This window comes from Theropithecus gelada, chromosome 4 (assembly GCF_003255815.1).
Source record: "Theropithecus gelada isolate Dixy chromosome 4, Tgel_1.0, whole genome shotgun sequence".
NCBI lineage: Eukaryota > Metazoa > Chordata > Mammalia > Primates > Cercopithecidae > Theropithecus > Theropithecus gelada.
In genome coordinates, this window is record NC_037671.1 from 82,476,394 (window position 1) to 82,490,501 (window position 14,108).

The following is a 14,108-nucleotide window of genomic DNA, read 5'->3' on the forward strand; positions in this document are numbered from 1 at the left end:
TGTTGTTAAACAAATGAGGCTTCCTTCCTCATGTGGCCCCCCAACCCTCTCCTAAAGAGGACAATTAAAGTACGAGAGAACGGATGAGATTAGAATGCTGGTGGGACTGAGATGGGAAAGGACCTTAAAGGTTTTTCGTCCAAAGAAGAAAACCAGCCTTTTCCCGGCAGACGGAAACTGACGCGCTCCCCCTGGAGGCAGCGCAGGATGCTCCCGGGGGTCCGGGCGTCCTAGCTTGGGGTCCCCATCCTCGTGTGCAGTCAGGGCACTGGTGGGAACCCTGGGCTCCAGGCGGCCCTCGCGCTTGGCGCTGGTACAAGTCGGGGTAACCTTACGGCTTGTGCATCCAGAGAAGCGAGGTCCCTGGTGGAGACTAGCTTGGGATAGGTTGGGGAGACGCCCTCCGTTCTTCTAGATGCCTGGGGTCTCAACAGCAAGCAGTGGGGAATAAGACTTACTGAGCAAACCCTGAGACTGTTAAAGGAGTGCATACTATCAAAGGGACAGGCATCCCCTGTGAACCTACTGATGAATTTTTCCTAATGCTTAATTTAGCTTGTGGGCAGAAATGCTGGGGCGAGACACGGCCAAGTCCGTCCTGTTCCTCCAGGGAAGTCCCCTCTCCTCCCTCCCTCTCCATCTCCATCTCCTCTTGCCCACCTCCTCCTCCTCCCCTTCTCCCCCATCCCACCGCGCCCACCCCGCGTCATCGCCCCCTTTCCCCTCCCACCTCCCGGCCGTGGTGCGGCGCTGCTCTCTCCTCCTCCGCAGTCTCGGCGGGAGCTCCGGGTGCTGTGGCCCGGCCTTGGCTGGGCGGCCTTCGGCTCAGGCTGGCTGAGAGGCTCCCAGCTGCAGCGTCCCCGCCCGCCTCCTCGGGAGCTCTGATCTCAGCTGACAGTGCCCTCGGGGACCAAACAAGCCTCGCAGGTAAAGATGAAGCTCCCCAAACCCAACAACCTTAGAACTTAGAAATTTCCCTGAGAAAGGCAGGACCTACCCGAGGAGCGCTTCTTTGAAGGACTTTGAAGAAAGGGGTCAAACTTGGCACTTTCTTTCAGTCCTCAAAGAAACTAACCACCCTTCCCATAGGCAATTCTGTGTGCCGGCCTCTGCAGTTTAATATTAACAGCAACAATGTTTGCATTGGAATATAAACGGAATTCTTTCTGCTTAAGCAGTACCAGAGGGGACCCTCTTTATTTTTATGATTGTTAACAGATGCCATTGAGAAAGGTATAACACGCATTCCTGGAAAGTCTCTTTGGCGGGGTTACTATGAAAGCTAGCCTCTCCCTCTACCCTTTTATCAACTTGGCTGCAGAGGTCAGCAAAAGGAGCATAGGAAAACGTTTAGAAAATAAGGAGGCGAAACGAAGTAGAAAAGCTTTTGACTTGCTTTGAAATACTCTAGCTGAGGAAAAAAAGTGTGTGGGGTGGTGGTGGATGAAACATTGGCAAAATATTGACAATAGTTGAAGCTGGTGATGTGCACATGGGGGTTACACTTTTCTCTCGACTTTTAATACTTTTCTCTGTGCTTTTGTGTAATCGTGAAATTTTCTATAATAAAAGGTTCTTTAAAAAGTTGTAGAAACACTCCCGCTTGATTGCTCAGACGTTTTTACACTGTCCTTGATTTGAAAAGAAGCTGCATGCTGTGTCTAGGGGGCTTTCACCCCTTATTAACCCTTCTGACTTCTGAAATTCATTCTTATTTTATCCGAAGTACATTTGTCTCCCCAGAGGATTAAAAAAGTCATATTTTGCTGGCTGGAGAATTATACTTAGAATCTGGTTTATAATTTAGAAGACAGAATGTTAAAATCCCTGCCAAATAAGACATGTAGGCTTGAAAGTAGCGGCCAAGTATCATATGGAATTTTATTTTTATTAGGAAATATTAGAGGAGTTCCTTTAGTGAGGGAAGTGGTGGACGTGGATACTGTCTCCCATTTTTCTTCCAGATAGCTGGAAAAACTGTATGCTTTTAAGAAGCTTTTTCATGTTTTAAAATGTGAGATTGTTTAGCATATACTTGGCATATAGTATATGCTTATTAGATGTTAAAATAAACAATTGCTAGTGTGAGTTAATTTTCTCCATTGGGTAAATTGTTTTCCTCTGCCCAATGCTCAAATATCCAACAAGCATATTGCATTTTAACAGTAGGATCAGACTCAGAATTTGGGAGGATGAAGCCACTTTGCCTCAGCACTGAGTTAACTTTGCAGATGAGAAATCTGAGATGGAGAGCTTAGGAAACAGTAAAGTCAAGTAAGTAGTATGCAAGCTGTTATTTTATAATTAAAAACTTTAAGTTTCATATAGGTAAAACTGATGTGAGTTAGCTAAAAACATTGTGACCATAGATGCTTTAAAACCTGAAAAGCAGCATACCTATTTATAGATATTCTTTGCTCTCAAAGGCCAACTTGAAAAATACAGATAAGTTTAGAGCTATATGCTGTGCACTTCATAAGGCAGCATATGAAAGAATCCTCTTAGGGTTCCTTTAATGTCATTCACCCCAAATTTGATTGACCCGTAGCATTGCAGAAATTGCAGAAATTTACATGTACAGGTCATGGAAAAATAGCCCCAAAACAAAGGGAGGTTTTGTTTTTTATTGTGATGAGAAACAGAAGTTGTGGGTTACTGTAAAATAATCAACTGTGTAACTTTACCATCTTCCTTTCCCTCAAGTACTGCCAAACTTTTTAAACAGACTCATTTTTTGGTCTCCATTTATGAAACTGAACTTGAAAATAGTGCTATGGTATGCTATTTTGAATAGAAATTGGCCCGCTGTCAATGAACTTTCTTGCCATTTATTCTCAGCCTAGAATCAGTGGAGAGTTTATCCTTTAGTAATGGATTATAAAGTATTTGATAAACATATGTGAAATATCTGGCAGGTTCAAAATTTTCCTTAGCATTGAAATAAATTGTGGTACGTTTGGGGGACTAGTTCACAGTGCTGTAGGTCATGCTGGAGGTGTGCTGGCACTACAGCTGTTTTTGAAAAACTCTCTGCCAGAAAATTGTCTGGCTGTAGACAGCATTATCAGCCCTCAGTTCATCAGGATGGGCTCCGTGGCCTGTAGGTGGGTTTTCTAAATGTAATAAATTCCATATGTCACAGCCATTTAGCATATTATTAGCCAGTTAGAAGTTTTGCCCCTGCTGAATCTTACATGCTTTTAAAATAAACAGCTGAGTAAGTGTAAATATTTTAAATACCTGCCTTAGATTTGCCATCAGCAGGCTAACTTTGCCATCTAGTGGTAGCAACGTGGATAACAGGCAAGTTCTTCCCTGGATGACTAGGGATTGAACCTTCCTGAGAAGCATTGATGAGTAAGTTACTTGTGTTTTCTCATTTGCGGTTTACTCTAGAACTTTAAAGCTGGAAGAAATCTTAGAAATGTTCTAGTCCAACTCAACAGTTAAGGACTATCAGATAGATTCTTTAAAAAAGGCTTCGAAATGATGCATGACAGAGTTAGCACTTGGTATGCATTTGTTGAATAGACAAATTTACCGTTCTAATTCTTTTTTCTCCTCTAGCAATATTGCATGTCCTACCGCCATGAAGTTTTATCGTGATCTTCTGTTTTTAGTGTTTTTAGATTTAAAATTGCATTTCTGTATATTATTGCTTAAAATAACACGTTTTCATTTATGTTTTAAGTCCCAGAAGGAAACATTCTTTTCCGCTGGATTTTTTTTTTTTTGGAGACAGGGTTTCCCTGTCTCATTCTAGTTGCCCAGGCTGGAGTGCAGTGACACAATCACAGCTCACTGCAGCCTTGACCTCCCAGCTTAGGTGATCCTCCCAACTCAGCCCAGAGTAGCTGGGACCACAGGCATGCGCCACCACACTTGTAGAGACAGGGTCCCCCTATGTTGCTCAGACTACTTTCAAACTCCTGGACTCAAGTGATCCTCCAATCTCAGCCTCCCAAAGTGCTAGGATTACAGGTGTGAGCCACCGCGCCTGGCCCTTTTCTACTTTTTAATCACTCCCTACTACTACTACTTGTTTTTTCTTTTTTTGACTCAGTCTCGCTTGTTGCCCAGGCTGGAGTGCAATGGCATGATCTCAGCTCACTGCAACCTCTGTCTCCCAGTTCAAGGGATTCTCCTGCCTCAGCCTCCCCAGTAGCTGGGATTACAGGTGCACAACACCACACCCAGCTAATTTTTGTATTTTTAGTAGAGACGGGGTTTTACCACGTTGGCCAGGCTGGTCTGGAACTCCTCACCTCAAGTGATCAACCCACCTCGGCCTCCCACACTGCTGGGATTACAGGTGTGAGCCACAGCATCCGCCACTCCCTACTACTTCTTTCTTTCTAAACAGTCAGGCAGACTGTTGTTTTTACGTGTAGTAGTTTCCTACTGCTGCTGTAACAAATTACCGAAAACTTAGTGGCTTAAAACAACACAAATTTATTATCTTATGGATCTGCAGATCAGAAATCTAAAGCTTTATTGTGATCTATTTTTAGTTTTTAAATTGCATTTATGCATGTTTTTCTTAAAATAACACATTTTCGTTTATGTTCCTCCTTCTGGAAGTTCTAGGAAATACTTTTTTCCTCACCTTTTGCAGCATCTAGAGGGCACTCATATTCCTCAGCTCATGGTCCTGCGTTACTCCAGCCTCCGCTTCCATCTAGCAGCTCTTCCCACTCTTAACCCGTTTTTGCTCCTTCTTATATGAGCCCCTGTGATTGCATTGGACCCACCTGGATAATTCAGAATAACCACTTCACCTTAAAATCCTTAATGTAATCGTATTTGTAAAGTCTCTTTTCTCGTGTGTGGGAAGTATTCACAGGTCTTGGGGATGAGGATCTTTGGCATACCATGATGAGGCAGTTAGAGATGTATAAAATACCTTATAAATATCTACCTGAGTTTTGGCTCCCCCTGTTTGATATGAATAACATTTGCTTTCATCTTTGTGGAGTGCTTACTGTGCTCTGGGCATTGTGCCTATCATATTAGTTTCTCACAAAAATACTCTAAAATATTATCTCTATCTAATAAATGTGGGAAATAATGTCTAGAGAGATTAGGTAACCTTCACAAGATCACAGTGTAACAAGTGGCAAGTGTACTTAAGTTGATTTGGCTTCAAAGCCTACTGCCCCCATAATCATTGAAACACTGTAGTTCTTACTCCCCTCTTTTATTACGTTACAGACACGATTATTTTCTCATACACTTTCTAACTTAAATGTTTCTAACTTATCTTTCTAACTTAAATGTTACCTCCATGCAGTGCTGCTGTCAGGGAGCGCCTCAGTGGGTCAGGAATTAGATTTCAGCATCTGTTTTCCTCAGCATCTGTTCCCCCAAAATAAAATTGACTATGAAAGTTTTTACAATTGTCATCCAAAACATCACCGATTTCTTTAGTGATTGCTTTATTCCTGTTTATGTCATTTGTAACTCTCCCCATCTCCTGCTGTGGCCTTTTGCCTAAGCCATTTCTCTCTGCAGTTATTCGGAATCATCTGGCCAGGCCCCAGTGTCTCCCTGTTGTGTGTCAATCCTGAGTAGGTGGAGGATGAAAGTAGAGAAGATGAGAGCATGTCCTCGAATTTAGGTATGCATGTAAACACAGCCAGTGGTGCTGGGAAGGACAGGTGTTGGGATTGCAGATGGCTAAATAGAGGACAGCCAAGTTTTAAAAGGTGGTCATGCAATCATTGGTGTGTCCTAACATACACACTAAGGTAGAGGGTGGTGTTGGCCCTACAGGGTCATTGATATGACTGCGTAGTTCCTGACCCACAGCAGCCTCCCAGGAACTGTTTGACAGATCAATGCAAAGTCGTGTCGCATGGCAACATACTATATACATAAATATGGACAAGTTCCTCACTAGACATTACAAGGAACCAGGTGAAAAGAAAGGCATGAGTAATTGCGAATCTGTCACCTGGAAAGGGAAAGCAATTCAGTGCAGGTCCTTCAGTGTTAAGTCAGCATCTTTGCTTTCTCATAGACAGGAAAAATAATTGATTTGAAATATTAATACAGTGGGCAGCCTTCTAATCTTTCATTAGTTTGCCTGCTGTATCTAAGCTAGAATATAAACTTCTAGGGTAAAAAACAAAACACAAAAGAGAAACTGAGCCTTAAGGTATAATGTCATTTCATCATAGGATTCTATATACTCTAGATAGACTCACTCAAAAAGTTGAGTTTTTCTTTCATTGTAGATCACTCCCTTAGAGTAATTATGTTGAGATAGACTCTGTTTCTTTTTAGACTGAGGGTCTGATGCAGTTCCAAAATTCCCAGTGAAGATCCACGCTATAAATAAGACACAGAAAATGCAATTTAAGTGTTTTGTGGCTGCAGAGTGTTTAATCACACTTAAGTTTAATAGCAATGAAAAAAATATATTACAGAGCCATGGATATTCATAGAAATGAGTAATTAGGAAAGCATTCATTTGGGAAGTCTCTAAAGTGAAGCTGTCCTTGAACAAAAAACAAAACAAAACAAAGAAAAAGGGAATTTTAGAGTGAGTTGGAAACTATCTATCTTGAAATAAAAATATTTGACTGTGAAACTGACTTTTTAGAACACTACAAGGTCTCTAATTTTGGCTTATATAACAACCTGTTCTGAAGTGATACAAATTCACCAATTAAGGTAGGATAATAATTATAAAATAACATGTGTTAACTGCTTACTATCCTCTGGGCTCAGTAGTAATTCTTTGCATGTATCATCTCATTTAATCTCTATAACAATGTTATGAAGTTGAAATTACTGTAATATTATCCCCACTTTGCAGATGAGGAAAGTGAAACTTTGAGAGTTAACGAAATGTCCACATGTACATGCCTCATAAGTGGTGAAGAGGGAATTGAACCCAAGCCTTCCCACTCCTTGGTCTGCACTCATAACCACTATGCTGGAACAGATACAGAAATATTCTCAACGCTGAGAGCAATCACGTTTCTAAGAAACTATAAACAAATAACAAAAGGGTAATAGTAAGTGATCTCGTAGTTAAGTGTGGTCACGTCTGTTAATAGATTGGGTACAAATGTGTAATTACATCTCTTCCATCAGTAAGAGTTCGTCTACGTACACAGACATTCTTACTTCCTCCTTAATTCCCTTCTACTCAATCTGTCTTCAGGATCTAACCTATAATCAGCTGTGTGTGTGCTGACTCACAGTGGTGGACAGCAATCACTGCAACTTCGCTTTCATTCACCAAAATTGGAATTTGAAGCCCCAAATCCAAGCCATCTGGAAATGGACAGTGAAGGTCACAATTATATTGCAAGACAGGAAAAATGAGGGGGATGGGGAAGACAAGGGACGTTAGACTTTCAACATTTTATAGCTGCCCCTTCAATCGGGACTGTGTCTTTTTAGATCAACAAGTTAGTCCTTTTTGGACAATGGACATATGTAGATATCCACTGAACAAACTGTGGATTGCTCTATCAGTAAGAGCTATCATTTATGCCACATTGACATTTTACCACAAGACAAACTTAGATTTTCCAAAAGAAAGTGTCCTTAAACATTTGCCCAATTTTAAATTACAGGCCAAATTAGGCTAAATCCGTGTCCTCTTATTACTGTGATTCTGAGGTCATATTACAAAGCTCTGCCCTTCCCATGCCCAAGGGTAGACGTGGGCATGGTTTTTATTCCTGTGGTGCACTGCATAGAGCTCCCTCAAAGGGCACCAGGCAGTGCTGGTGAACCAATGCCATTGAATGATCTGTAGTATGAGATATTGGAGGCATTACATATAAACCTTATGAATTTCATTTTTTGAGACATATGATCCTAGTTCACACCACTGCACTCCAGCTTGGGTAACAGAGCAAGACTGCCTCTCAAAAAATAAATAAAAATAAAAATAAATAAAAGTAAGTTATGTTTGTTCTTTATGAACTGGCTGAGTGATTTGATATTGTCAGTTGCTAACACAGTAAAAGAATGAAGTCAGAATAAATTAATTTTGTACACAGAGTTAAGCAGATGTCATTTAAAATCCAGATCAGCCATCATCCTTGCAAAGACCACCTTCTGGGGTATGGCTCATGTTGCTACACCAGAGCCTTGGCTACTGTAGTGGTTCTTAAACTTTATTGAGTGTCAAAGTCATCTGGAGAGCCGGTTAAACCCACCTGGGAACCGCTCTCCACCACCCTTTCAGGAGAGTTTCTAACAGTAGGTCTGGGCAGGCCCTGGGAATTAGCATTTTTAACAAGTTCCCAGGTAATGCCGAAGTTACTAGTGTAGGGGCTGTCCTTTGAGAACCCCTGGTCTGGTGTTTCCTTTTGGTGAGCAACCAGGATTTGGGTTCTCAACCACCATTCATAACTGCTGTGAGAATGTGAACGTGAACACAGAGCAGGAAAACCATGCCTATGTCATTGGTGTTATCATTTGGTAAATAAAATCATTGCTTTGTACCAAGCATGGTTTCAAAGGAACTAATGGCATTGGAAACTTCCCAAGTATTGGCTAACGCCTTTGACTAGAAAATAGCTTTATCTACATAGCCAGAAATAAAATTATACTTAAATACAATTCAACTCTGATGAGGCTTTCTTAGAAGTCTGGCTACAGAGTTATGGCATAGGACAGACCTACCTGGGGAAAAAATATCTCAGTAACACTATTTAGACCTCCTTTATTTTGCCCAGGAATGCCTTTCACATGTGGATTGCTGCTCAGATCATTAGTATCAAGTGTTAAGATATACCAAGTGAGATACTTTGTGTCTCTTGACGTGGATATTTGGCTGACTTTCAAGCTTTGATGTAATCATATATTAAGTACACAGTGGACAGCTGTTGTCATAAAGAGCTAAATGAAAAAGCAATTAAAAAAAAGTTTCCCACACCAAAACAACTCCCTTGATTGAAATTTTGCTGCGAATCAAGTAGATTTAAATATATATATATAATGATATATATCATTTTTATGTATTTTGGTTTGTTGATAAGCTAAGTAGCAGCAAATAACTCTTTGATTTTCACTTTTTTTTTTCAGCCAAGGACATAAATTTTCATCCTGGGAACTATAATTTCAAGCGCTCAGTAGAGTTACTGAGTTGTGAGCCTTTTTCATTCTAATTAAATTAACTTGATGAAATACTATTGTGAAAAATTTCGTAGAAGACAAAATAAAATACTAAGTGGCTCTGCTCTACAAAATCCTTGATGATATAATTCCTGCTTTGCAGTGGTGACTATTAGAAAATATTGTAACATAAGACAGATTTCCTCCTCTCCTCCCCTCCCCTCCCCTCTCCTCCCCTCCCCTCCCCTTCCCTCCCCCTCTCTTCTTTGACAGGGTCTCACTTTGTTGCCCAGGCTGGAGTTCAGTGCCATGATCATGGTTTGCTGCAGCCTTGACCTCCTGGGTTCAAACGATCCTGCCAAGTAGCAGGGACTACTTGCGTTTGCCACCATGCCTGACTAATTTTTTAAAAGTTTTTTTTTGTAGAGATGAGGTCTCAGTCTGGTCTTGAACTCCTGTATTCAAGGGATCCTCCCATCTTAGCCTCCCAAAGTGCTGGGATTACAGGTGTGAGCTACCACACCCGGCCTGCTTAATATTTCCAAATGTATAACAGTTCAAATTAATTATGTTTTCATTAATATATCACATTGAAACAATAAATAGGTTAATGTAGCATACATTTTTGTTTGATCAAAATAATGTTTCAGTTTGTTAATAAAATTATTGTACTTGTATAAGACAAAATAAATTCTGTTGTATGAAGGGATACCGATACTGAACTCTGCATCAGGGTTGATTTTTGCCTTTTGTGCCAGTGCACACATCCTGTGGGTGTACCCTGTGGTACAATGGCTGTGGGCCATTGCTAATGTGCTTTTCCATGCAAAAACCAAATAAATAAAATAAAACTTATCAGAAAGCATTGAGGATGAAGGTATTGTAGGGATAAGCGAATGCTGAATTGCCTCTGCTTTATACAAAGTACAAATCATTTGCTTAAGTCTTGATATTTTAACTATTAGTTAAAAATGACTTGAAGCATAGTTCGCAAATAACAGTGACACAGGGTTTAAAATTGCTGCTCCAGCGTGCTCCTACTATACCCACCTCCAAGCAAAGATTGACACACATCAGTTCCACTAAATAGATACATGTACGTGCCAGTGAGCCTCAAGAAAAGAAAAAGAGGGCAAGAAGATTTGAACAGTAGGAAAAGTATTATATAATTTATTACGTGCTGGCACCTTTAACAATATTTAAATAAAACAACAACAGTGGTCTTAGATAGTGAGACCTATGGTGAAAAGGGACTATATCTAACCATTATTATGTCCTCCCAATAGCCTGTACTTCATAAATTCTTACACATAATTTTAATATGCAGTAATGTCCCACCATAAAGCATTTTGTATGATGCTTTGCTTAGATGGTGGTTTCAAGCATAACTTTGTTTTTTAACAAAGCATGGTACATTTTTCTTACTTTAGCATAAAATGGCCTGTGCTGTATATTTTCTTTTTATGACCAGGAGTTCTATAAAAATCAAAGCAGATCAATAGAAGATTAATTAGCAATTTATTTATTGCTAACACTCTTACTGCTTTAAAACATTATCCAGTAATTTGCATTGCACCTTTACATCAGCTTGGGCTGCCAATCCTGGTTCATGGACATTCACTGTATTCAATGAGCAGTTTTTTTTTAGCTCTGTGCTAGGCAGTTACAGTCTAGAGATGAAGAAGTTATGATCCCTGTTTTTAAGTAGCTAAGTGTTGGAAAAGACCGCAGCGCATTTGCTGCTACCTTTATTTCTAAATCATCTGGATATAAAGTTGTAGGATACCTAAGGAGGAGAGTGTGGCTTAGCCGACAGAGGATCCCAACCTACTACCCTATTGTACTCTCTCAGGCACTGGGCTGTTAGGGGAGATGGAGGGGGAGGTGACCGGATGACATGTTGGGGTGGGAGCGAGGTCGATTAGGGCTGGTGGAGGGAAGTTTGGGTGAAAAACAACTTACTGATTTTGGAAGTCTATGTGAGCCCACTTACCAGCATTTATCTAATCTCAAAAGCTAGGTAAGGTGGAAATAAGGGCACCTCTTTGTGGGGAAGGTACATTTAGGATCCAAGGCCTAAATGAAATGGATAAGATTTAAAAAGAAAACATTGTAAACCTCTCTCTTTTTCTGTTTTTAAGGAAAAAATTAGAAGATCAAAATGGAAAATATGCTACTTTGGTTGATATTTTTCACACCTGGGTGGACCCTCATCGATGGATCTGAAATGGAACGGGATTTTACCTGGTACTTGAGAAAGGTACCCCGGATTGTCAGTGAAAGGACTTTCCATCTCACCAGCCCCACATTTGAGGCAGATGCTAAGATGATGGTAAATACAGTGTGCGGCATCGAATGCCAGAAAGAACTCCCAACTCCCAGCCTTTCTGAATTGGAGGATTATCTTTCCTATGAGACTGTCTTTGAGAATGGCACCCGAACCTTAACCAGAGTGAAAGTTCAGGATTTGGTTTTTGAGCCGACTCAAAATACCACAAAGGGAGCATCTGTTAGGAGAAAGAGACAGGTGTATGGTACCGACAGCAGGTTCAGCATCTTGGACAAAAGGTTCTTAACCAATTTCCCTTTCAGCACAGCTGTGAAGCTCTCCACGGGCTGTAGTGGCATTCTCATTTCCCCTCAGCACGTTCTAACTGCTGCCCACTGTGTTCACGATGGAAAGGACTATGTCAAAGGGAGTAAAAAGCTAAGGGTAGGGTTGTTGAAGATGAGGAATAAAAGTGGAGGCAAGAAACGTCGAGGTTCTAAGAGGAGCAGGAGAGAAACTAGTGGTGGTGACCAAAGAGAGGGTACCAGAGAGCATCTGCAGGACAGAGTCAAGGGTGGGAGAAGAAGAAAACAATCTGGCGGGGGTCAGAGGGTTTCCGAAGGGAGGCCTTCCTTCCGGTGGACCCGGGTCAAGAATACCCACATTCCGAAGGGCTGGGCACGAGGAGGCATGGGGGACGCTGCCTTGGACTATGACTATGCTCTTCTGGAGCTGAAGCGTGCTCACAAAAAAAAATACATGGAACTCGGAATCAGCCCAACAATCAAGAAAATGCCTGGTGGAATGATCCACTTCTCAGGATTTGATAACGATAGGGCTGATCAGTTGGTCTATCGGTTTTGCAGTGTGTCGGACGAATCCAATGATCTCCTTTACCAATACTGCGATGCTGAGTCGGGCTCCACCGGTTCCGGGGTCTATCTGCGTCTGAAAGATCCAGACAAAAAGAATTGGAAGCGCAAAATCATTGCGGTCTACTCAGGCCACCAGTGGGTGGATGTCCACGGGGTTCAGAAGGACTACAACGTTGCTGTTCGCATCACTCCCCTCAAATACGCCCAGATTTGCCTCTGGATTCACGGGAACGATGCCAATTGTGCTTATGGCTAACAGAGACCTAAAACAGGGCGGTGGATCATCTAAATCAGAGAGAAAACCAGCTCTGATTATTGTAGTGAGATCACTTCATAGGTTATGCCTGGACTTGAACCCTATCAATAGCATTTCAACGTTTTTCAAAATCAGGAGATTTTCATCCATTTAAAAAATGTATAGGTACAGATATTGAAACTAGATGGACACTTCAATGCCAAGTATATACTCTTCTTTACATGGTGATGAGTTTCATTTGTAGGAAAATTTTGTTGCCTTCTTAAAAATTAGACACACTTTAAACCTTCAACAGGTATTATAAATAACATGTGATTTCTTAATGGACTTATTCTCAGGGTCCTACTCTAAGAAGAATCTAATAGGATACTGGTTGTGTATTAAATGTGAAATTGCATAAAGGTCGATGGTAACACAATTAGTATCAGGATAGAGACAGAAAGTTACAACATAGTTTGTACTACTCTGAGATGGATCCATTCAGCTCATGCCCTCAGTGTTTATATTGTGTTATCTGTTGGGTCTGAGACATTTAGTTTCGTTTTTTTGAAGAATTACAAATCAGAAGAAAAAGCAAGCATTATAAACAAAACTATTAACTGTTTTACTGCTTTAAGAAATAACAATTACAATGTGTATTATTTAAAAATGGGAGAAATAGTTTGTTCTATGAAATAATCTAGTTTAGAAATAGGGAAGCTGAGACATTTTAAGATCTCAAGTTTTTATTTAACTAATACTCAAAATATGGACTTTTCATGTATGCATAGGGAAGACACTTCACAAATTATGAATGATCATGTGTTGAAAGCCACATCATTTTATACTATACATTCTATGTATGAGGTGCTACATTTTTAGGACAAAGAATTCTGTAATCTTTTTCAAGAAAGAGTCTTTTTCTCCTTGACAAAATCCAGCTTTTGTATGAGGACCATAGGGTGAATTCTCTGATTAGTAATTTTAGATATGTCCTTTCCTAAAAATGAATAAAATTTATGAATATGACTTTTAAAAGGAGGGTCTGGTTATTTTCCTTAGGAACCAAGGCTGCAACACTCATTCTGGCCATCATGTAGTATAAGCAGAGTCCAGTGACTGCCTTGGGGCAAAACACAGAGTAGGCACTCAATGTGTATTTCTTGAATAAATAAATACTTGCTAAAGGGCTGTAAAAAGGGAATAGTTCAGGGCATTATGTTTAAAGAGTTTTAGTGATCTATAAATCAAGTACACCTTAAAATTCAGCAATTGTAGGCCTTATTTCTTGTCTGGTCTGTTCTTTCCGGTAGTTTCTAAGGTCACATCATTCTCTCTCTCATGGCACACTCAAGTCGTTGATTCTGCCAGGGTTCAAATTTATCTTATAATTTTTTAATAATGGGGAGTTATACTCTGGACTAGTATACCAAGAAATAATTGATTAGATTATGATAAATGATTTTGTGAATGATGTTCAAAACAGCAGAAATTCAGTACAAGCGCAGATTTTTTTTTTTTTTTTTTTTTTTTTTGAGATGGAGTCTGGCTCTCTTGCCTAGGCTGAAGTGCAGTGGCGTGATCTCAGCTCACTGCAATCTCTGTCTCCTGGGTTCAAGCAATTCTACTGTCTCAGCCTCCAGAGAAG

General features: G+C 40.5%; 1 protein-coding gene across 1 annotated transcript; it reads left to right on the top strand.

Annotated features, from left to right (window-relative positions):
• The first annotated feature begins 568 nt into the window (after positions 1–568).
• Positions 569–13,492, top strand: PRSS35 (serine protease 35). Its single transcript, XM_025383180.1, has 2 exons — positions 569–927; positions 11,223–13,492. Exon 2 carries the CDS (start codon positions 11,243–11,245, stop codon positions 12,479–12,481), a length of 1,239 nt encoding a protein of 412 aa, XP_025238965.1. The 5' UTR covers positions 569–927; positions 11,223–11,242; the 3' UTR covers positions 12,482–13,492.
• The last annotated feature ends 616 nt before the right edge of the window (positions 13,493–14,108 follow it).

Excerpts from the sequence above, each read along its gene's own strand:
- PRSS35 (XM_025383180.1), top strand. The coding sequence starts at position 11,243 with ATGGAAAATATGCTACTTTGGTTGATATTTTTCACACCTGGGTGGACC.